This window comes from Sycon ciliatum, chromosome 3 (genome assembly GCF_964019385.1).
Source record: "Sycon ciliatum chromosome 3, ocSycCili1.1, whole genome shotgun sequence".
NCBI classification, from domain to species: domain Eukaryota; kingdom Metazoa; phylum Porifera; class Calcarea; order Leucosolenida; family Sycettidae; genus Sycon; species Sycon ciliatum.
This window is the reverse complement of record NC_088645.1, coordinates 22,936,228-22,960,754: the sequence shown is the minus strand read 5'-3', so window position 1 is coordinate 22,960,754 and position 24,527 is coordinate 22,936,228. Positions and strand designations below refer to the sequence as shown.

Genomic DNA, 24,527 nt, shown 5'->3' with positions numbered 1-24,527 from the left:
CGGGAGCGTCTGTAAGTTTGTATACCTGGTGATGTTTGTGCCTGGAGAGCGCTATATAAGTGGTGCTTTTCAGGCACAATCTTCCTCAGCCTACTCAAGCTCAACTGATGAGAGGTGAATTCCCCGAAACACTGAATATTGAGCAGGGAGTGGTGCTTTCTTGCAGGTTTGCCGAGTGGACGGTTCGATGGACTTCTCGTGTGCTCTGGATGGCAGTCGTGAGTGAGTCAAGTGAGAATTCAAGTCGGCAGGAAAACCGCGAGCTCCCATGTAGGGAGCAACACATTCTTACCCAGATTTCTGTCACGAAATACAGACATTGGCCTTATTTATCACTGTTACTTTGATCATCGTAGTATAAGACTTAGTATAAGACTGTTTTGGGTGAATTACCGGTACTGGTGTCTAATGGGTGGCTGATACTCCGGAAAAATACGGTGCGCGTACAGACAAAACTCCTTACCGGGCAGACCAGATTCACCGCCCAATCCGACTTTCTTCTGATGCTTGGTCACAGAGAACTGATTGGTAGCCAGGACCTGCCAGAACAGAAACCAGCCAGTGAGCATATTTACACAATCATCATATCACTAGATGTGAACACACACATGCACGCCCGTACGCGCGCGCACGCACACACGCGCACACACACACACGCACACACAGCACACAGCACACCCACACACAAACCTACACCATAAGCATGAGCATATCTTACTAAAACAGATTGCTGAAGATCAACTAGTGAATGCTGAAGATCAGTTTAACCCTTTATGTACTGATTTCCAGCGCAGAATGAAGCAGAATTTGAATTTTCAGCACAATTTTCACCTTCAACAGGCTATAACTTTGGCCTCCTTCGCTCCATTTCCACAATCTTGGGCTCTTTGGAAAGCTCCTGGCGAGAGCAACGCCAGCATACCAGGCTCCATCAACTAGCTGCCACAAATCAGGCGCAATAACACATCAAAGTCGTCTCCCAGCCCAATATGCGAGCAAATTTCCCCATCAACGCCATTCCACTCTCCTCTATCGCAGAACGCTCAAATCTTTTCGAGGCGATTCAAACTTCAGCCAACTACGTCATTATCATGTGTTGAGTTGGTCAAAGAGCACACGAAAAGGGATTTTCCCCTAAAATGGCGAAGAGATCGATAAAAAATTTGAATTTGCTGAGACAAGAATACGGCACGCGATATCTCTGGATTCGTACATCGTAGCTCTTCGGCGATTGTTGCATTGGAAAGCTTAGAGTTTCCGCTACCGAATAGACCCTTCGATTGTTGAATTCGGGCAAGAAATGATGGAGTTACGAAGGTTTTACGGATCGATCATGAATCGATCATATGTGATCGATTCGTGTACACACCGTACATAAAGGGTTAAAAGCAGACTGAGATCTGGAGAGTCCATACCACGTGCATAATGATTTAAAATTCACGGAAAGCAGCATAGTGGAATACAAGGTGGCCACTGACCTCGCCAGAGAGACGGTGATAGGAGGTCGGTACCACCTTCACAAAGTACTGGAACATGATAGCATCCACTGCAAGGCACAGAGTAAATCAAGCAAAGGCAGTGAGAACACCCACCCACACACATCACACCCGCACACACACTCAACCTCCCCCAGCCCCCACACGCCCGCAAGCCCACGTGCGTGCACCCCCCCCCCCCCCCACACCCATCATCGCACCCACCCGCACGCGTACGCATCCAAAAAGTGGAAAAGAGCTAAGTCTAGTACCTCACCACACCAAACTCACATTCTTCAAGCTCCACTTTGTGCCCATCCAACGGGTTCACCAGGCCAGGGAACTCCGTGCCAAACGACAACCGATCGATGGAGTGCGACAAGTTGAACTGGGCAATGCGGGCAAGAAAACCAACAGGACAGATGGTCAAACACAAATACACATCACACAACTCCGGAGAGTGAAGACAAATTGGAGTCTCCAGTTGGGGAGCAGGTTATTAATCGCACAGCAACATCAGCAAGGCACACATGGTACAAGAACAAATGCAATGGTTTGTTTCACAAACTTGAAAGAGCTAAAGAAGGACAATTCATCCCATTGTAGATCTTTCCTTTTCGCCATTAGCCAACATGTGATCTAGAATCCTTTGTCCTCAGTAGCCAGCATGTGGCCCCGTGTAGTTTAGAATCCGTTTGCCACTAGCCAAGTGTGGCTGTGTAGTCTTAGAGTACTGAGAGCACACAGTGTCAGCTACAGCCTACTTAGAATACACATCGTATTTTACCGACTAAACAAGTCCCACTGGATTACAAGTGGCATCCCCATTTTTCAGGTTCCAGTCATAGTAAAGAAGTCGGTTGCTCTCACACTGGTCGGCGGGAAAAGCATGAGCTCCAGTATGGGAGCAACTAACTGCCTTATAAAATCATTTTCAAGGTCGCTACCACTATTTTCCTGCCATAGTGTACAAATAAATTCACTTCAGCAGTAAGCCGTGGTCGATTGTAAGTCACACTGCACCGCCTTTTGGCCTTGAAGTTTACTGTAAGCATCTGTGACTAAAACTTCGGGAAATGTGGCAAACAAAACTGAATTAGCTGATTGAGTACACAACTGGGTATCTTACCTTCTTGCCACCAAATGCCTGTAAGTCGTGAACTGTGGTGTAAAACAAAAGACATGAGAGAGAGGGAGAGTGGGAGGGAGAGGGAGAGGGAGAGAGAGAGAGAGAGAGAGAGAGAGAGAGAGAGAGAGAGAGAGAGAGAGAGAGAGAGAGAGAGAGAGAGGGAGAGAGAGAGAGAAACCACAACACATAAGAGCAGTGACACTATCATAATTATCACAAAGCAGGGCTTCAATGGCACCTATGCATAATTTTCCCGCGGTTTTTTGTGCGGGGCAACTTCACGACCTCGACACTGTACTTGCACCACGCAGCGCAGCATGCAGTCTCATGCATGCACGCGTGGAAACTCTGATGATCGTAGACCCCTACGTACCTGCTTCGCGTTTGCTGAGGCTGAAGTACAATGTACAATTTTTTTTCCTTTGTGTTGGTGAAGAATCAAACTCAAAGCAAGACATTTATTTCCTTCTTGGAAGGCAAGGGTTGTCACAGTTTGCTGTTGTGTATAAGTAGCAAGTTAGTTAGAGATCAGTAAGCAGCTGACACAATCATGCCAAGCAACGCTCATTGTATCGTCCCTGGCTGCTCAAATCGTAAAAGCAGCTGCAAGTTTGGTTTGTTTGAGTCTGATGATGCGAACTCGCAAGGACGAAAAGTGTTTGTGAAGCGTCGTCTATGTGGATCAGACCTGGCTCGTGTTGGCTGCGGAGGAACAGCAGAGGTCTGTAAAGCTGTATCTTTTCATCGTTTGCCTAAAGATTCGGATCGACGCCGGCATATCAGGGCCGAGTGGCTTGCCAAAATACCAAGAGTCAACACTCCTCTTTCTGGAAACTCGTATGTCTGTGGGGTGCACTTTCCTGGTGGTCGACCTGTGACGGAGGACGAGCCACCTTCCCGTTTCTTGGACAAAGCCGTCGTAGTGAAGAGGAAGAGCCGTGTTTCGACAGGCGAAGTCAGTCGACCCGTTGAAGCGATTGATATTGATGACGATGTTGATTTACCAGTCACAGATGAATCGGTGCCTGAGGCTGCAACACTTTTAGCTGACCATGATTATGGTGAAGTTCCCGTTCTCCAAGAGAACAAAATAAAGACTTTGGAAGCACAAGTGGCTAAGTTGCGGTCCCAGTTGGAGCAGGCCTTGTACAATTTGGATGAATCGGAAGAAGCTTTGCGGAAATGCCAACTCCATTACTCGAACATCCGACATGACAACAAGATTGTACTGTTTTACACGGGCCTGAGTTCTCTGGCGTTTGACTTGTTGCTGGATCAGTTGCGGTGTGGATGTCAAGACATGTGCTTTGCTACTAAAGTGCCAGCTGATTTCCTTGGCCAGGACAGCCGTGGCAGACGAAGAGCATTGGCGTATGAAGACGAGTTGCTATTGACCCTTGTCAAACTTCGGCATGCTTTCCCTGAGTCAGATTTAGCACTGTGATTCGGAATAGATCAATCCACGGTGTCCCGAATATTTTCAACGTACATTCGTTGCATGTACTTCTCTATGAAAGAAGTGGACATTTGGCCGAGCCGGGCTCTGATTGATCGCTACATGCCCGACGTCTTCAAAGACAAGTACCCACGCACCCGGGTAATTATTGACGCAACAGAGTTTCCCATTGAGAAGCCAGCCAACCCAACTGTACAAGCAGCCACCTGGTCGAATTACAAAAACAGGAACACTTTCAAACTGTTAGTTGGTGTGACACCTACCGGTGCAATATCGTTTCTGTCTCCTCTTTATGGCGGGCGCATTTCTGATAAGAAACTGACAAAGCGAAGTGGGCTAATGAAGTTGATGGAGAAGGGTGATGCCATCATGGCCGACCGTGGTTTCGACATTGCCGATCTGCTACCGGAGGGTGTCGATCTCAACATACCCCCGTTTCTTGGTTCTCGAGATCAGCTTGATGAAGAAGAGGTGATCGAAACTCGGCGTATTGCTAGCGTGCGTATTCATGTGGAGAGAGCAATGGAAAGGATCAAGAACTTCAGGATAACTCACTTCTTATCTTCCGTGTTGTGCCCTTTGGCTGAGCAGATCATATTTGTGTGTGCATTCCTCACTAACTACATGGAGCCCCTGGTACCTCCGCCTGTTAGTAAGCCATCGACACAGTCTGCACACTTTTCCTCTGCTGCAGAAGTTGCCCAGATATCACCAGATGCAAACATTTCTGCAGTGGCTGTTTCAGCTGGCACATTTCTTTCACCTGCCATTACTGCTTCTGCTGCTGCTTCCGCTGCTACCAAGTTGTCATCTGCTGTAGCTGCTACTTCTGCTGCTACGAACGTGCCATCTCCTGTAGCTGCTACTGCTGCTGCTATCAGCGTGCCATCTTCTTCTGTAGCCGCTGCTGCCTATGTGACCACTCCCGTATGTTTGTTTTGCAAGCGCTCAGATGGCCCACTTCTTAGAGTTTGTAGGTCTTGTAACTCACGCTACCACCATATGTGTCAGAATGATGATGAAGATGGGCGTCTATGTAATTCTTGCTTTATGACCAGGCCGCTCTGTTGAAAGCTTTTTGCGCATGCCGATATTCCTACGTGGCCTCGGTATTTTCTTCCCCTCTTTTCTTTGTGTTATGTTGTGAGTAATGGTGCCCCTACACAATGATGCTTATTTCACTCAGGACTTCGTACTTCGAAGTAGAAGTAGTGATGCTCCTATTTGTCTGTTTGTGCTGTTCACCAGGTAGGAAATGTGGCCTGTGACTGCTGCAAGTGCCGCTTACTTTGAAGTAAATACGAATACTCATGTAACGTTCATGCCTTTTTGAACTCCGTTGTAACACGGAATGGCGAGCTATTGTAAACCAGTTGTACGTGCCGTTTTTTGTAGTGGTTACCAGTAATGGCAGTATAATTTACTATAACGCACTGTTTACAGCAGAGTTCCACTGTCTTGGGTACATGTATACAACACTACCTAATCATGTACAAATGCAGGAAGCCGGTAGCTGATGGAACTATCCACCATCTAATCACGGCGTTTATATCAAGAAGGAGCTACAGAACAGGGCAGAACAGAAAAAGCTATAATAAAGAACATAGAGTGCAGCGTATAGAACAGTTCAGACACACTTACAGAAGAAAAGATTGCCACAAATCAGGGAAGAATGTAAACAGTCAAGACTACAGGAACTGGAGCAAAGTGAGCAATGGTCATCTCAGATGACGAGGAATATATCTATTACCAAGAAACTTGATCACAGAGCCAGTTTCGGGAGAACATGATCAAAATAAAATGTTCGGCAAGCTGCGAGAGTTTTCTTGACATGCACTTCACAAAATGAAATGCGCTCAACAAAAAGATCATTGCAGGGAGACCACACTACAAAGTCACAAAATTGAAGGCCTGCAGCAAAGAGCTGCATTTGCACTTGTGTATAGTAGGCATGTGTTGTTTTGAGAGAAAGCACACCATCCTTGTTGGACAAACAAAATGATGCAGTAGACCCAGCTACCTCTGCTAGACTTTGGTCTCTAGCAACAAACGGGCATTTAATCTCGAGCAAAAGTGATGTATCACCATCCCTAACAATGCCATCGGGACTGGCACCAAACCAGCATTCATCAGCATGCACAAATAAGCCACATGCAACAACATCTATCAGCTTGCCAGACTTGGCTTGGTGGGCTACGTAGGCACATCGTGCCTCTTCTTCATGATCAATCCCCCATCTGGTTGCAGGAGTGGTGAACGCCGGCCGATCAATGATAGTTTTTATGAGGGATGACGGGTCAGTCTGAGGTCGTCGATGAGCTACAGTATGGGCAATGGAAGCTGTAATACGCTTCTTTCGTTCATTCCTCCAGAGTTCACTTGTTGTTTGGGATGCAGTGGCTTCTTGCAGGGCATTGGCTTCTTCACAAGTAAGTATGACATTGGACTCGTACCACAGCATCTGCTTGTCCTCAGTTAGCCACTCGCAGTCAGATGGCACAGGTGTCACATCACCGTGACAGAGTGCGTGAGTTTGTTAACAAAATCGTTGGCAATGTCCTCGACACGTGGCCTGGGGAGACCCTGGTGATTACAGGACGTGCTGGACATCCCCAGTCCCAAGGCCTAGTGGAGCAGGCGCAATGCCACAGTCTCAAGAGGCTACTGCAAAACCGGAATTTTCGGCGGTGCAATATTTTCAGTATTTCCCAAAATCAACGGTTCGGTAGCGCGAGAACTTCGCTAAACCAGTTTTCCAGATCCAAAAATGCCTTCTACACACTGTGTGGCATGGCATTGTTGAATTTTAGGTCGCGTTATATTTCAGGTAAAAATTACTTGTACCGAAGTTACAACGAGTTATGCAGCAACTATCCACGGCTGTAACAACCATGAACCTTCCAAGTAATAGTTGGAAGGCTGTGTTGGTTTGCGCACTGGAGATGTGCAAGAGCTAGGTCTCGGGTCGCTGAATGTCCCAGTAGCCTGTCAGTTTTGTGCCCTATTATCACACTTTCTGACTGTTCTTGTTCCAGTCGTGGATAGTTGCTGCATAACTCGTTTTCATGTGATTCTTCTCTTTTTTACATTTATTACTGGCTCAGTATCCGAGTTTAAATTCTTGTACCGAAGTTACCGAAAATAAATCTCCACCGAATTTTTCCGGTGAAAATTCCAACATGTTGGAATTTCCATTTCAGTGTTTCCGTACGCATGACGCCCCAAAAGCCAGCAAAAATACGCACAAACGCGTGGTTTCACGCGTACACGCGCCAGATGTGAACACAGCTTAACACATTGACGAGCTGTATTTTGTCTGCTTCTGTGTATTGTGGAATTGATGGTAGAGATTCTACCAGTGAATTCAATGTAAGCCTGTGTGTAAGCATACGTAGAGATGTGAGCATGTGTGCGTGTATGCGTGTGTGTTGCCTCTTGACAACTGCAGGCTGCGGCCTTCAAAGTGCAGCGGCGGAAACGCACCCCCCCCCCCCCCCCCCCCCGGCGATACGATGTCGCGCAACTGAGGGTGTGGCCTACCCATGCGGAGACGAAAGAACCCACACCTGCGGAGATATATCAGGCAACTATTGAGGAAGAACTGACACAATAATGGCAAGAGGACGCCGACGTGGACAGCAAGTGGTCTGTTATCGAGTCCACACCGGACCTGGTCGCATCTGCTACGCTCGGCCATGCTAAACGTTATCAACCGGACTGGTTTCGCGAGGCAATGCCTACGCTACAGCCAATTCTGAACGACCGCAATGCTGCTTACAATTCCTGGGTGTACCATGGTCAGCAGCGCGATACCCCGTCCTATTGCGAGTTTAAGGCAGCCAGGGCAAGGGCACGCGGCGCGGTGGACTCGGCTAGGATTGAGTGGATTCGGGCCAAGGCTCAAGAAGCAACTGAGTCTCACTTCAATGGCGCCATGGTTTGGAAATGCATACATGACCTCAAGGCGGTGGATCAGGGTCTGTGGCCAGTGCTAGCCCCGCCATTGTCGATGCAAGCAGGAATATTTGCAAGTCTCCTGAGGAGCAGGGCCAACGCAGAGCGAATGTCCCAAAAGTACAACTCCGCAAGGCGCAAAAAGGCCATGTCCTTCAAAGTTACCGTATCAGGGTTCCCCGGATCGACCGGGGAAGCGTGGATGCATTTAAAAGGGTTCCTGGCGCAGTGGTGGAGGTTTCCAATAGCCTACAGAATTAAAACATGTGCAGGCGTACTGCAAACGTACCACCGGGCGGATGACCATGAGCTTTTCGCAGAAGAATTATGCGTCACCGTCTTAGATTGGCATGCATGTCCCAAGGTTTCGCTGAGAGAGAGGCATGTAGGCTTTTTAATCGCGGGAAATCATCAACTCCACGGCGGCCAGCAGTGTCATGCCAGTGCAAGTCAAAGGGCAGGTGGGACAATTATAAGAAATTATGTCGTTGCTTTCTTGCCGGTGAGTCGTCGTGCATATCGGCTCGCCACAAAGACACCGCCACATGTGCCACCCAGGAGAACCATAATCAAGAGTCACATGAAGGTGCAGGGGTGTGGATGACGATTGGATGGAAGACGGACGAGATCTTTCTGAAGGCAGAGAGACACAAGAAGCTTCCACGGGAGAGGAATGATGCAGATCTTTCCGAAGGGGTAGAGGCACAAGAATCTCCCATGGATGTCCTTTCCAGGGAAGATGGGTCAGGCTTGTATGGCAGTAGCATGCTTAGCGATGCTGCACCCAGTGCTGCAAAAGCAAGTTGGTAGGTCCGACTGTGGACTTCTTGCTCTGGTGTACCCCGTTGAGCTTGCATGCAGCATGACCCGCACATGTGTCAAGATTGAAGCGACGACTAAGAGCTTATCACGGAATCCTTTCGACCGGGCATAAGCGCGGGAACACCTAAGAGATTGCCTTAAGAAAGGAAAGATGACGCCGTTTCCGCGAGATGCCACTTTGCCAGAGGATTGCTATAATCCGATTACTGTAAATTGAGAAACTTTCGCTAGAGACACAAGAATCTCCCATGAAGGGCCTTTCCAGGGAAGATGGGTCAGCCTTGCATGGCAGTAGCATGCTTAGCGATGCTGCACCCAGTGCTGCAAAAGCAAGTTGGCGGGTGCGACAGTGGACTTCTTGCAATGTTTGCTCTGCATGAAAACTCTCTAAAAGTCCTCTATCTGGTGCTGCAAAAGAAAGTTGGTGGGACCGACTGCGGACTTTTTGCTTTGGCGTATGCGGCTAGGCTTGCACGCAGCACGACCCGCGCATGCGTCAATTCCGATTGAAGCGATGACTAAGAGCTTATCGTGGAATCCTTTCGACCGGGCTGGAACGCTGGGACACCTCAGAGATTACCTGCTGGCGGGATGCGATCAAGAACATTACGCGTGGTAAAGGCGGACATAACACAATCACAGTTCACACAAACACACACATACATACATACCATGCACATGGTGTTGCTGGAAACTCTTTCCTGGGGCAAAGTGAAAGTTGCCAGCCACCTGCAATGGACAACAACAAGCCGGGTTGGACACAGAACCTTCATTAGCCATGGTCCGGACAGGGCTATACCAGGGGCGTCAGAACGGGTGTGGCAGTAATTGTATCCTGTACTGGAAGCAATGAAAATTATGAAATATAGGCTATCCGGGCCCAATTTTCTTAACAATGTCATGGGCAAGGCACCCGCCTTTTCATAGTCGTACCAATGCTGAAGACCTTGCGACGCCCCTGCATACAGAGTTATCGAGGAGATTGACGCCGCGGTGTATCGGATTGTACACTTTGCGACTAAGAGCATCCGGGTGGTATACATCAATCAGCCCAAGCCAGCTGGTCGTTTTCCAGAGGAACATTGCGTCATAGTATCTATGCAATCACACTAACAAGTGACCATTGACTATCTTCAAGACAAAGTACATTCAGATCATCGGCCAGCAGTTCCAGCATTTCGCTATTTTACCGGTCAAAGTGAAGGTGATACTAACCAGCTAGTTGCTGTCCACCACGGGACAATAGGTACACACGTGCACACATGCACACACACACACACATGCACGCGTGCGCACACATGCATGCACGCACGCACACACACAAATACACACACACACAAGCACTGACCTTATTGACTTCCAAGAAGCCGTGGACACGGCAGCCTTCGTTGTGCTGTGCCTTCAGCTTGTCACTCCAGCCATCACGTTTGCACTAGTGTGTTACATAGACATGAACAGACACACACACACACACACACACACACATACACACACATGCCCCCCCCCCCCCACACACACACACACACGCACGCACACTAAAAGTATCGTTGACATATCACAAGACTAGACACATGGGGGGAGAGGAGGCTAGTTTGCAAGGCTCATCACTACTATAAAGTATCGCGAGAGCGCCCCACCTTGATTTTACAGCCAGGGAAAGGAAAATCGTATGGCAGAATGCAAAGAAGTTTTTCCGGTTTGAGATTCCGCCATAGTGTACTAAGGTCACACTCACGAAGGTTTTTGTGTGGAGCTCGTGTACGCCCAAAGGTAAATTGAGCACGGATTGACTGCACTACGGCAGTGTGTGTACAGGGTTCGTGTCGTATGGCCTACAGACAGGACACCACCTCCACAACACGACCACGAAAGGACGAGGTGGTGGGGGGCGCTCTGGCTGTGCTTTACGGTGTTAGTATCCTACCCTCGCCTCACACTACCAACCACTAGGCATCATCCGTTGAAAGTTGTATTGTGAATCGGCCTTTACGGGGTTTTTTTTCAATCGCCCGTCTATATTTTTGAAACGCACTGTAGAACAAACACCGGCAAGGAACGATTGGTTGTCAAAGAAATAAAAGTCAGCACACACCAGCAAACCTAGTCTTACCTGCTCAATGGTCTGCGGGTCAACGAACGCCCATCCCTTGCGACGGTACGCCTCGCGAACGTCGTCGCAATTGTTGCAGCAAGTCAGACCGGGCGTCTCCGCTCCGTAACAGCTCTCGCAACGATTCGGATCTAGGACTGGCGCGTTGGCCGCCGCCTTCTACAAGTCAACACGCGCACACAGGAACAGTTGCCATTCAGTGATTACACTTCAGTAGGAGACCCCCCCCCCCCCCCCTACAAGTGAATATGCACAGGGAAACATGTTGCCATTCAGTGATACAAGTCACCATGCACAAGCACAGTGGGACACATTGCTTTGCAGTGATCATCACTTCAGTAGGAGACCCCCCAATAAAGGGTCACCATGCACAGGCATAGCAAAACACGAAGCCCTGCAGTGCTCATGTCAGCAGGAGAGCGAGAGCGAGAGAGAGAGAGAGAGAGAGAGAGAGAGAGAGAGAGAGAGAGAGTGAGAAGTGCACAGTGGTTGCAGGCCATGCGACTGCATAGCGTCCCTTGCTAGCGATTGTAGGCACGATTGAGTAACACCGAATAAAGGTCTACCCTCGTTAGTACAATATCGGCTACGAGACAAATCTCATAAGTAGACAATGATCAAAAATCCCCTGACGCCTGAAACGCATACATTCACGTCCGGATACAGTAGATAATACTGGTGGTGGTTATAAGACAAACAGTTCGAAACCCCGGGGGTATCCACTAACGAGAGTAGATCTGCAATAGACTATTGGGCTATGTACTGAGTGCTCAACATACCCCTTCATCTTTGCCAATCTCAACTGTAGAAAGAACAGAAGCAAACAACAACAACAACAACAACAACAACAACAACAACAACAACATCTCTTATTGGCCACTGGCTATCGTGAGAAAAAAGATTTGAAACAACAACAGCAGCAGCAGCAGCAGCAGCAGCAGCAAACGAAGCAGCGTTAGCACCCGAGCTGAATCAACAGGCATGCTTCCCCGAATACACAAACATATACATAAACACACACGCATCCCCCCCCCCCCCCCCCACACACACACAGCACTATTGACAATCACACTTGACAGACCAAGCAGCAGTGCATACACAGCATTCCCCCCCCCCCCCCCCTCCAAAATGCAAAACCATATCTGGGTACAGCAAGTGGCACACCGAAAACGAGTACAATCATATACTTGCACTTGCATTCACTCGCACATAAAGAATACGGTGCTATATGTGAGGACCGCCACCCTTCTCAGAGGCCATCACAGAATGTGTATATTACCTGGTTCTTCGGTGGCGCCATCTAGAATAACATCCGGTGGTGGTATCCTTTTCTTGATTAAATTAGGTGTCACATCAATCTGATACAGAAACATATCGAGAAATGTGCACATGCGTGCACATACACGTGCCCACACATGCCCCCCCCCCCCCCACACATACACACCATGTACATACATACACACACACGCACAAGAAAGAAGGCACTCTATTTGCAAGAAGGCTTCCAAACGTGTTTGGACAAACACATCACCAGCAAGTCGAGCATTCCCACTAAACAGGTCCGCTGCGTTGGTTACAAAGTCCTGCTGTACTTGGCATTTCATACCACTTGAAGCCTGTCACTCAAGATGGAAAATCTGCGTATTCCTAAGACCTAGCCCTGAGACATATCAAAGGGAAACGATCACATGAGAAAGGCACAACAGTGGAGTGCTGGGCATGTGCTGAGCATGTGCCGAGATTGTGCCGGGCATGTGCTGAGATTATGCCGATCATGTGCCGAGCATGTGCTGGACATGTGCTGAGATTATGCCAATCATGTGCCGAGCATGTGCTGGACATGTGCTCAGTTGTGCTCATCAACTACAATACACAAGACCAGCAGCACATGACCACCAACACAAGACCAGCAAAACAAAACTACCACCACAGACCACACAAGTACACAGCCAGCAGCAATAGACCACTAGCACAAGCCCACCAGCACATTCACACAAGACGGTAGCAACAAACTTCTGCCTGACAGTGTTTGCGAGCAACAACACCGTCAACATGGAGCCCGACTGACGGCCCCACCGCACTAACCTGCTGTTCACCGGATACGTCCATTACGTCTATACTCAGAACTGCACAGAGAGAGAAAAAGAGAGAGAGAAAAAGAGAGAGAGAAAAAGAGAGAGAGAGAGAGAGAGAGAGAGAGAGAGAGAGAGACACACACACACACACACACACACACACACACACACACACACCAAGTAAGGCAGCCATCCATAACTTGCCGCTGGGACAACATACAGTAAGATCGGGCGCCGAAGAACGCAGGGGCTCGAGCGCAGCCTAGGAAAGTTCTTAAATTTTTGATTCTAGCCAGACCGTTCTTATTCACACGCGCGCGGCGAGTCGAGTGACGTCATGACGTTTGTCATGTACATGTAGTGCAATGTAGTACATGTACTTCTAAACTAGTGGGTGTCGTAAATGGGAATGACTATACATGTAGCAGTTACTGTTTACGCGTGTACATGACATGTACTCACCTCCCATACATGTACATTGTTCCAAATTTTAAAAGTGTTCTTAAATCTGATAATTCTAGCCTGGACTGTTCTTAAATTTTGCCGGTTTTCCAGCCTGGGTGTTCTTCGGCGAGGTGTTCTTCGGCGAGGTGTTCTTCGGCGAGGTGTTCTTCGGCGCCCGATCTTACTGTATGGCAGAGATCGGTGGTTTCATCTTTTTGGTAAAGAGTCATCAGAGTGAAAGGAGAAAACAAAATACAATCATAGTATAATAGTAGGGCCACCTCGCTTGGCCAAAACTAACTATGACACAAGTGGACCCATCAAAGCCGCTGGGAGCCCAAAGAGGCACAGGGGTAGGGGTAATTGTATTGTGATCATGAAAGCATGCCAATGTGATCGGTGCCGTGTTTGGACTACAGTATACATTTATTATAATACAGTACACGGGAAGTTTTGGCAGTGTCCAAATTTGGACACTGCCAAAACTTCCCGTGTACTGTATTATAATAAATTTATACTATAGTCCAAACACGGCACCTTTCACATTTGCATGCTTTCATGATCACAATAATATATTATTCAATTACCCCTACCCCTGTGCCTCTTTGGGCTCCCAGCGGCTTTGATGGGTCCACTTGTGTCATAGTTAGTTTTGGCCAAGCGAGTTGGCCCTACTAATACTATGTATTTTCTTTTCTCCTTTCACTCTGATGATTCTTTACCAAAAAGATGAAACCGGTCAGTAAGAAAGAGAAAATGACCTCGTGTGATTTAAGCTTGTGTCGGGGGTTCTCATATTGCAACAAAAAACGCAGGGTAGCTGTAGAGAGACAGACACACTATGCCATCACACTCAGAGTTACTCAAAGACGCAGGGTAGCTCTAGAGAGAGAGAGACACACTATGCTATCACACTCAGGCCTACTCAAAGACACCGGGTAGCTCTAGGGAGACAGACACAAACACAAACACCCACCCACACAAACGCACGCACTCGCGAACGCAAGCACACCTACCCCCCCCCCCCCCCCACACACACACACACACATACACACACAACCTACTCACATAGACAAGGCAGCTTAGGAAACGATACGTCAACATTGATCTTGATCTTCTGCCCGTGAGAGGAGTCCACAAAGAGCTCAGGCTTCACCTAACAGACACAATGAGCACGGAAACAGTTATGAGAGGCTTGGCACGATTCTTGAATAGTACCCTAGGACGAGGACATTTGGTCGTGAGTCACAAGCTCAAACAGCGAAATCAAACAACTAACTTTCCAGCCGTGCACGAGCCCCAAAAAAGAGTAAGCTAGGTGTGTTTGTCTCAAAACAACGGATCCATGAAAGTGATCAGAGAGACTGAAAACACCTCTAGACTTGGATCGAGGACCAAGGATTATATACTTTTAAAAGTAAATAGACAGGACCAAATGTCTCTATATCGTGGTGAGCGGTACCATTCGGCCTTTCAATTACACAACATTCCTCGTCCGTAGCAGTCCGACACTGATATAACCTAAGCACTGGTGATTCAGAGTGTACAGCAGTTAGCACAAGACCGACTGAAGGGCTTTCGACGAGGTGCCGTGGTCCTTCGTTTTCGTCGTCATTTCGCGCCGTGGCCAGCATTCGTAGTTCGCTGTGACCGTCAACTTGTTCTCGCCTGGAGCGCGCTCACCTTCCCCTGTCTGACGTTACTTTTTACACTCGGAACGTTCCAAGTTGGAAGGCTACCTGTTGGCTTGCACACTCAACACGTGTATATTCACTTCAGTAGTAAGTCATGCTCGATGGTAAGTCGCACCCCTTTCTTACCCTTGCTATTTTGTGTAAAAGGGTGCGACATAATAATATTCGTGGAAATGCGGTAAACATGCGGCCATTGCCTGTCGGTATCAATTGTGCTAACCATTGCACATTCTGCCACACCAGCAATTCCGGTACCGTCAGCCGCGTGAATGAACCCATTGCGCAATGACGTAATTTTTGTGCCATAAACGGTCACCGCTCACACGGCCGCCTGGGCATGGTCGTCTAGCTGGGGCGTTAAAGCAGTGCATTGCACATCCCAGCGTACTAGCATGCATTGCACACGCCTTCCATGTTCGGCAATGCGCAATGGGCTTACACTATAGCGAGCTCGGTTTTAACAACAACTAGCAAACACGACACAACCTTCAGACCCAGGGTCCACTACACTGCATACGTTCAACCTCAGGAGTGACGAAAACGCGCTACTACCGACGCTGTTTTCATGCATGAGAAAGGGTCACTATTTGCAAGGTTGACAGTACAGTACTAGTACACGTACAGAGAGACCTCGCTTAACAGCGCACATCCGTTTTCCACAAAAAAATCTCCGGATAGGCGAGGGAACCGGATAACCGAACATGAGTACCGCTGATGTTGGATGCATCACGTATGCTGTAAATCTGTAACCAGCTACTTTCTTCCGGATGGCGAGGAATCTGGATAAGAGAGGATCGGGTAAGCGAGGTCTGACTGTATTTAGTGCTGGACAACGGAACGCAGCGCGACCAGACGGTCAGCTGAATGCTGCTGAACGCACACAACACATTTCAGCTGAATGCTGCTGAACGCACACAACACGTTTCAGCTGAATGCTGCTGAACGCACACAACACGTTTCAGCTGCTGAACGCACACATCGCGTTCCAGCTGCTCAGCCAGAAGCGTGTGCAGTGCGACTGTGGTGCCGGTGGTGGAGACAGATCCTCGAAACTAGAAAACGGAGCTTCAAATTCAGGCACGGAAACATACTGCAAGCAACAGTATCGTCCACCACCCCATGCAAAGGTGACAACGAAAAGAGTTCAAAAGACATGTACAGTGCTGGCCAGAGAAATCCAACCTCATGAATAAAGTAGAAGTGCACAGAACAGTGTTTTAACGTTTTAGTGCTAGGGCTGTGCAGCGCCCGGTGCTATTTTATTCTTGAGGTTGGATTTCTCTGGGCAGCATTGTACATGATCGTTTGCCTTCTACATGATGGAATTGAATTCAATTGATACGAGCGCCTACTAAACGCAGTCCGAAATGATCTTGAGGATAACTTACTTCGGTAGCTAGGTAGTAGCGAAGTTCCGCCACAAACAGCACAATCATGAGCACGCCCGTGACAAACGTTACTGCGGCAGCGACAATACAGAACGCAGCGTGATACCATGCACACACACACACACACACACACACACACACACACACACACATACACACACACACACACACACACACACACACACACACACCACCACCACCACCACCACCACCCACACGCATGCGCGCGCACAATCAAGTCTAGTGAAATGACAATTGCGGCCTAGATATTCAAAGAAAAGTCGGGCTAGCTGCAGCACTGCCGCTGGCATGGCAACCACTACAACAAATTCTAAAACTGAATTACCGTGTTGTATATACACGCATTGGGTGTGTCTGAAAGTCATGGTTGAGAGATCAGCTACATGAGTATCTTCTAGGTAAGCTACAGCCAATAACTATGGCCTGAGTGACACATGATATGGTCCATTTCTGGCCTTGGTTACAGCATACGGCGGTGCAAAGCTAAGCATTTCTTTTCTCAAAACTTTGTGGAACTTACACGGAATCGCCTCATCAAGCATAATGATAGAAACTATAGATAAGCTGGACATTCTACTACCTACATTATTAATAAATATTACAATAGTCCACTTACGGGCACCACCTGAAAATGTCTTCACTCTGAAGTCCTCAAGTGTCTTCGGGTAGGCGTCGAAGCGACGAAGTTTTCCCAGCAAGTCCGCTCCTGCCATGGCTCAAGAGTTTGTTAGCAGCTTGAGAAACGAATCGAGCTATCACTCACACATAATTGTTATACAGAAATGAGAAGTTTTGTTCTGAATATGGTTCGCCCCCTTCTGAGTTCAGATCATACACTCAAACTGAGTCAAAGATTGAAACAAAAATTATTGTTTTTCAAAGTCAGAAAGACCGTACATCAATCATAGATGCGCACATCTACACCATCAAGGCATAATTACTGCATGTACCCATACGTATATACCGGGGCCAGGGATCGTAACATGAAAATCGTAATTATTTTTACGACTTGTCCATGACAAGATCGTACTCGTAACCATAGATTCTACATGCTACATAGCAACAGTAACTGAGTCATTGTCGACATGTCATGACGCCATCATCAGTTAGTGACATCACACCCTTCGAACACGTAGAGGTGAAGCCATCTTTGCATCTATTGCGCAAAATCATGATGTCAGTTCCCTTTTCAGCGATCATGTGACTTGCTTCAGCCAATCAGAAGCTGCCACAGGAGGAAACTATCTTTCTCAGTTCTGCACTCACAACCAGAACTTTTCTGTAGGAAAAAGTGAAGGAACAGCCAAATGTGCTCCCAAACGAATCTTGTTTTCGTTGCAAAGTTTATTTGCTTGCAACTGTCTCACGCATAGTCACCATGAGTGCAGTAGAAGTGTTGATTCCGCAGCAGAAAAAGTCTGCTCGGAAGCGGGAGAATCTGGATCATCTTTCGGAGAAAGAGCGAATTCAGAGAAGGTATTTCCTTGACTCAATTATCATTGTAGTTCAGTCGTTTTCCAGAATTCTTATTGGGGTATTCTGCTGTGCCATGCCTTTGGTAGAAAAATCACCAATCGAGTTTCAGCCCAGGCTGCACGTGAAAGAAAGAAGGTGTATGTCGACCAGTTGGAATCTCTTGTGAGGCAATTGCAAAATGAGGTGAGTGCTGCTGGTCCTATCATCACAGCTGATAACTCATTCTCGAGTACTCGTGTCAGCAGTGCCTACTGGTACTCATCCGTCATTGTAAACACGCGTCCAATACTCTTCCTTGTGTGTTTATTGTTGTATGCAGAATGGCAAATTAAAATCACGAGTCGGACTTTTGGAGACTAGAATCAATATAGTCCGCGAAGATAATTCCAGACAGCGATCCACGGCAGCCCGAGCCACCACGGCAAGTGCACGATGTGACATGCCAGCAGTTCGGGGGTGCCTGGCCGCCCCAGCTCCAGTGAGCGACCATGACATTCTGGATTTGGAGATGCCCATCATGGACATCAAGACCGAGCCGGTGGAGTGCGAGTCCGCAGCACTCGATGTTTCTCAGCCGCAGAAACGGTGCACTTCACCGACGGAGTCAATGAATCATTTGAATCGCATGATGCTCATGATGACCTGTCTCAGGTGAGTTTTCATAGATCTAGACTCCTTGTCATGTGTTACTATGACCTGCGTCACTAGTACTCAGACACTAGTAGTCGCGTTTTTCGACCCAAATGCTAGTAGTAGTGTGTAATGCCATCTGACATGGTCATTTAGGCCTTGTGTCTTTGTGACCCCCTCAGAATGACCAAATCGGTCCTGTGTGCCACAGCATTGTTCTTCATGAGGCCTTTTGTGGTGCTATTACCAAGAGTGTGCAACTGTGGATGGTTTGGCCCACATGGAATTTTTCGTTGACATCTTTTCTGGAAATCATGAGCGATGCTGTACGAGTGCAGCACGCGCTTGGTTTACATTAATTTTGCTAGGGGTGAAAGTTGGCACTGAGATCCCGAGTTCGAGTGTTTTCATCTCCTAAAACTTGCACACCAAGGGCTTTAAAATAACATGATACAACCCTGATTGAACCGAGTAGCAGTCATTTTTCTCGGGTATATTGGTTGGTGGGTCATTTGGGCTCTACTCGTGAACAAATATTCACCACACAGCCTGCACATCACCATCTGCCGACTGCTGCCCTGAAACTGCAGATTTCTGTAGTAAATGCATGTACCATGTATGAACGAGTACTCTGATTTATTCCGAGTACGATTATTTTTGAAAAAACCGAGCGAGTACTCGGTGTAATTGTTTCCCCCCTAAATTTTGCTAAACTTGCCATTTTACGTGATGAATTCGCAGCCTCGAGTGTTCATAGCCGGGGGCCACAGCATCTGGCGAAAATATGCGGTGAAAGCTGCTCTGTGTATTTGCTGGTTTCTTTTGATTTGTTTGACCCTTCTCTTGATTTGTGTTCCTTGTTTATTACAGTTGTCTGGCAAGTCCGACATCGGCATCCCAGCTGGGGGAGGTGCTAGCCAGCACTCCGTTCAGTCCACAAGTGGAGACCCCGTTGCTCTCGACCCCGGACTGTCCCTCCCAGACTTGTCCGCCTTCTTCCCGGAAAGCAGCGGACTTACCGACTACCTTCCCCTCGGAGATGTATGGTGCAATACCCCTCCTATTTCTGATTCAGACAGTAGTCCTATCGCTGTACCAGAATCGCCGTCCACAGTATTGCAGCAGTTACTGGAAGGGATCGAGTGCGACGAACTGCTTCTCACGCCGCCTGGATCCTGTGGGTACGATAGTCCTGCCGGGTCACAATCGGATATCGACATTGATTTGTTGCTAGACCCAGCCTCGCCGGAGTCAGCAACGGGATTTCTGTTTCCAGAGGTGTCATGGTAGGCCCTGCCCTTTGGTTTTCCAACTCTGTTAACCTTGCTAACTTCGGAAGGCGGCTCTTCCAAGTTTCTGCCCAGTGCTGTTTTCCGCGTTCTTGTTTTTCTGCCATATGGCTGGCTTTCGTTTTGCTGTATATACTTTACTCCCTGCTACAGTTATATCTTCCTTTAATTTCTCTGTTAAATTGCATTTCGATTTGTTGACTGGCGGTCAACTACATCTTGCTGATCACCGCTTTTATTTTGCTTACTTTGTATACCCGCTTCTCCTGTGCAGCTAGCTTTGACGATGTGCTTTATTGTACCTTGATCACAAATATTCACCCTCCTTTTCCTGCTGAAGCTTGCTTTAATATAGATTTGCTGGCTTAGCTAGTCTCCTTAGCTAGCTGTGTGTTATGTTTAGTTCTTATCATTGGTATCAATTACCATGTTTCTCTTGTCGGATACGAATACGTTGTAAAACAAATAATCCTAATATTTCTAGCCAATGACAGGTGCAGGATTGTCGGGTGCCGGTGAATCGACAACACGTACACGTGGGGGGGGGGCACTTCCATCTTTGCATATCGAAAGTGATGATGTCAGTTTCAGTTGTCCTGTGAATTGTTTCAGCCAATCAGAAGGCTCGTGACTTGTGTAGCTCCTGACATTAATTAATTATGACTCTGTCCCTCCAGGAACTTGCCTTTCCGCAGGGAATGCAGCTGTGTTTTCCGCGATTTGAACAAAAGTCTGCGATATCTGGAAAATCATCCGCGTTGAAAATAATTGTTTTAAGATCGACACCATGTACCAGAAATGGAGAAGTTTCTGGGCAAATCAGAGGCTGATAAGTCAAAAGATCTCGCGTCGAATGACTACCGTAAAGTCGTGTACAGAAGCCGCAATTTTGGGCCAATCAAATCACACATAAGCCTGGTTTTAGATAGAAATACCTGTCTTGTATAGAAGCCTGCGAAATTTCACCAAGAAAGCAAGAGTTCATAACCCCCACGATGAACTCGTGAAGAAAGTCATAGAAGCCGCGGCTTTTATACAAGACTTTACGGTATGTTGTCCAAGGATGGAGGAAAGCTGTCTTGCAAGCTCCTGTCAGGCAGTTGAACACATGCACAGCCGTTAAAGCCGCAAACGAGTACATACTCGGAATAAATCAGAGTACTCGTTCATACATGGTACATGCATTTACCACAGGAATCTGCAGTTTCAGAGCAACAGTGTGGTGAACGTTTGTTCACGAGTAGAGAGAGCCCAAATGACCCACCAACAAATATACTGTAAGACATGTTATTAAACGAGTCAATACGATAACGATCTTGCAGTCTTCAGGCATATCCACAATATAACATAATTATGTGGCCTTACAGCGTGCAGCCTGAACAAAACTTATATAAACGAAGAAATGTCACCCGTTAAAACGTTAGATTTGCTTCCTCGTTACATTAACATGTCTTACAGTACCCGAGAAAAATAACTGCTACTTGGTTCAATCAGGGTTTTAGCATGTGAATTTAAGGCTGCGTTTACACGACAACGCTCGGCCAGTTTTCCGTTTTCAGTCTCGCATTTCTTTTTTCGTTTTCGTGCGTTTACACGATCAAAGCTGATCCGAGGTGGTCTCGGTTTGTATCGTTTTCGCGCGTCTACACGGGAGGAAAGGATCCGCCAAAGTTCGTCATGTGACAAGTGTTGTCGTGGAAGCACCAATCACACTCAAGGAATGGTTGGAAACAGGCCACACGACAACACTCGTCACATGACGAAAATTGTAAAAACACCTTTTTGATTGTCGGATCCGTGTAAACGGAACAAACGTGACGGAAAACGAGGCCAGCAGACCGTTTCAACTGTTTACACACCCACAATTATCCGGCAGAATATTTCCGTTTTCAAATTCTTCCACCTCGGCCAGCGTTTTGATTTTCTTCCATTTTGGTGTACAACTTTTACGTTTTGCTCCGCGTACCATGCATCCGAAAGAATTTCGTTGCGTTTTCACCCCCAGCGTTGTCGTCTTAACGCAGCCTAAGGCCCTTGGTGTGCAATTTTTAGGAGATGAAGAATACTCGAATATTCGATCGGAGAAAATCAGAGTACTCGGACTCGGGATCTCAGTGCCAACTTTCACCGCTATAGTAAACACAGTAAAACCTGGGACCTGGTTCTAAAGACCACCTGGCTTTAACGACCGCTTTTGCTTGCACCGTGGGGTGGTCACCTACACCAGGTTTTACTGTAGTCTACATTGGGTTGGGAATATGGAGAGATTTCACTTTCAGTAGATCTACATGCAGTTCTGTATATCACTGTACAAACATGAAACGCTACGGTTACTAGTACACAATCATAGCGAGATGCTCTGTTCCAAGACACTGCAGAATCTAGGCTATGGCAGTCAGTGGCGCCGACGTACTGTATGATCATAATTTGCGACGCCATTTAAAATTTACGATCTCCGGATCTTTGTTGGCTAGCGACTTGCGATGCTAACGAATTTTGGCTGTCGAGCTCAGCAAACAACTTTACATACTGAAGTACTAAAGGTATATACGGTACAACCTGCCCTAAAAGCGGGCGTTCTTGGTGCGGCGGAAACTGTCCTGATATGACAGGATTCCGCTTCGTCCAGGGATGCATGTTCAATCCACAGCACGCTGGTGCATGGGATTGAGAATCTGTTCGGTCAATACAGGATTCCGCTCGGTACAGGCTCCAGCAGACATGAGTCTAACTGTACATCGTTTTTTTGCGGATTACGAATTCATTCATTCAATCGCTAGACATAAATGTTCGTCAATGAAAGTGGTCTTACAGTACCCAGATAAGAGGCGTTTGCATGCTCACATGCACCATTCCTGCACACAGAGAGTGGGTTCAGCAGAGTCGATGGTGGCGAGCAAGACTACAGTACTGTCGGGCGCCGAAGAACGAACAGGCTAGAATTTCACCAAGCACAGCATACCAATGTATACGCGGTGACTCAGCTGTGCATAGACTGTGATACATGAAAATAAGAACGGTCCAGGCTAGGAGGCTGACACCCGATTCTTCGGCGACCGACAGTACTGTATCACTAGTACAGTGCTGGTCAAAGAAATCCAACCTCATGAATAAATCAACGCCCTAGCACTGCACATATACATACTGGTTTGTGCACTCCAACGAGTGGGTGCTTTATTCATGAGGTTGGATTTCTTTGGCCAGCACTTACACTGTACCCAGAGTACATAAGTTCATAACCAAGACGGCAAGAGTGTGCAACTCCTATCTCGAGCTGTGATACCCATGGCGGAATTTCTCATTGCGTCATTCTCTGGCAATGTATGATCAAGTGCGTATGCTTTCCCTCGCCTGTTTTGTAGATGCGGTGGGAGTTCATCAGGTTCAGGACACATTGATATATCGCCCGCTGTTCTGCTTCGACTATCGTTGCTGTGATGATGGCATCAGTGAGCCAAACCGCAGGGGGGGGGGGGGGGGGGAGGGATCGTCGAGTTGCTCACTCTTGGTTATGTACTCTTGGCAAGTATGCAGTTCCACACCATATGAAGCCCAGGGTGCAATGTAGGAAAACTTTCAACTTTTCACTTGATTCACAACAAGCACTTGGGGAAGAGCTGTTCTAGAATGCACAAAGGCGTGCACAAGGTAGATTATTTTACATATTTTCAGAAATTCAATGGTCAACCAGCGACACAAGCCATAAATTTACGGAAACGAGAAAAAAATGCACCAACTGATTTCTTGTCCAAGCAAGGAAAGTGGGGATAAAATTTGTACAGCAACGTCCATTGGAAAAGCAAAAGAAGGGCGGGTGTTATGAAAAAAAATACAAAAAGATCTCACACATACACACATAATAATCACGATCATGGGGATTTTTTGAATTCTATTCTCTCAACTTTGACGTCATCTCCTACCAATTGGTATACGTACGTGACCACCATAGCTGACTGGATGTCCATCAGCACGAACGATGGAGTGACTTCGCTCTCCAGCGGGTGGAACGCTCCCGTGGCTGAGCCGGGGTTGATATAGAACTTTCCCTCGTGCTCGAATGCCTCGAATTTGTGCGTGTGACCAGTGATCAGAACATCAACGTCCAGCTGACGCTGCAGCAGGGCCAGACTCTCCATGTCTCCCCAAGGAACAATCTGGTGTCCATGGCACAAGCCAATCTTGAACTGGCCCACGGTGACGGTCTTCTGCTCGGGGTACGATGTGTTCTCATCGAAATCACCTTTCGCCACATGAACATCACTGGCCAGACCTTTCAAATAGTCGTATGACTCTTTGGTGCACAAATTACCTGTGCACAGGATATGCTGGATCTTTCCTGGCATCAGCAGCTTCTTGAACTTAGGAGGCAGTCCATGCTGCCTGTGTGGGATATGCAGATCCCCGAGCACCAGAACAAGAACCATTTTCGCAACAACTAACCCAAACTTTGGGATAACCTCTGCTGAAAATTTCGAAAAATTGAAGTCCTATTCTTGTTTTTGAGACTCATCCCCGAAGCTACAAAATCAGTGCGCCCTCCAAATCCGATCGCGTATTTCCTAGC

General features: G+C 47.5%; 3 protein-coding genes across 3 annotated transcripts in view; 1 reads left to right on the top strand and 2 right to left on the bottom strand.

Moving 5' to 3' along the window:
• LOC135811780 (endoplasmic reticulum-Golgi intermediate compartment protein 3-like) overlaps positions 1–17,510 on the bottom strand; it is a 21,439-nt gene extending 3,929 nt beyond the window's left edge. Inside the window, 13 exon segments of the mRNA XM_065325027.1 lie at positions 464–539; positions 1,479–1,546; positions 1,767–1,863; positions 2,605–2,636; positions 9,508–9,565; positions 10,185–10,268; positions 10,947–11,105; positions 11,726–11,748; positions 12,226–12,304; positions 13,032–13,072; positions 14,534–14,621; positions 16,548–16,618; positions 17,185–17,510. Coding sequence (XP_065181099.1) covers positions 464–539; positions 1,479–1,546; positions 1,767–1,863; positions 2,605–2,636; positions 9,508–9,565; positions 10,185–10,268; positions 10,947–11,105; positions 11,726–11,748; positions 12,226–12,304; positions 13,032–13,072; positions 14,534–14,621; positions 16,548–16,618; positions 17,185–17,281 — 973 coding nt within the window. The 5' untranslated portion in view covers positions 17,282–17,510.
• Positions 17,511–17,844: 334 nt separating this feature from the next.
• LOC135811775 (X-box-binding protein 1-like) lies at positions 17,845–20,451 on the top strand. Its single transcript, XM_065325021.1, has 4 exons — positions 17,845–18,044; positions 18,131–18,227; positions 18,364–18,695; positions 19,545–20,451. The coding sequence occupies exons 1-4, from the start codon at positions 17,947–17,949 to the stop codon at positions 19,906–19,908; spliced, it is 891 nt and encodes a 296-aa protein (XP_065181093.1). The 5' UTR covers positions 17,845–17,946; the 3' UTR covers positions 19,909–20,451.
• A 3,070-nt stretch (positions 20,452–23,521) lies between these two features.
• Positions 23,522–24,475, bottom strand: LOC135811778 (vacuolar protein sorting-associated protein 29-like). The gene has a single exon (XM_065325025.1). It carries the CDS (start codon positions 24,385–24,387, stop codon positions 23,833–23,835), a length of 555 nt encoding a protein of 184 aa, XP_065181097.1. The 5' UTR covers positions 24,388–24,475; the 3' UTR covers positions 23,522–23,832.
• Between the last annotated feature and the right edge of the window lie 52 nt (positions 24,476–24,527).

Coding starts and splice junctions, on each gene's coding strand:
- LOC135811778 (XM_065325025.1), bottom strand. CDS start 24,387: ATGGTTCTTGTTCTGGTGCTCGGGGATCTGCATATCCCACACAGGCAG.
- LOC135811775 (XM_065325021.1), top strand. CDS start 17,947: ATGAGTGCAGTAGAAGTGTTGATTCCGCAGCAGAAAAAGTCTGCTCGG. Junction 18,228..18,363: donor TGAGGCAATTGCAAAATGAG/GTGAGTGCTGCT, acceptor TGTTGTATGCAG/AATGGCAAATTAAAATCACG. Junction 18,696..19,544: donor CTCATGATGACCTGTCTCAG/GTGAGTTTTCAT, acceptor TGTTTATTACAG/TTGTCTGGCAAGTCCGACAT.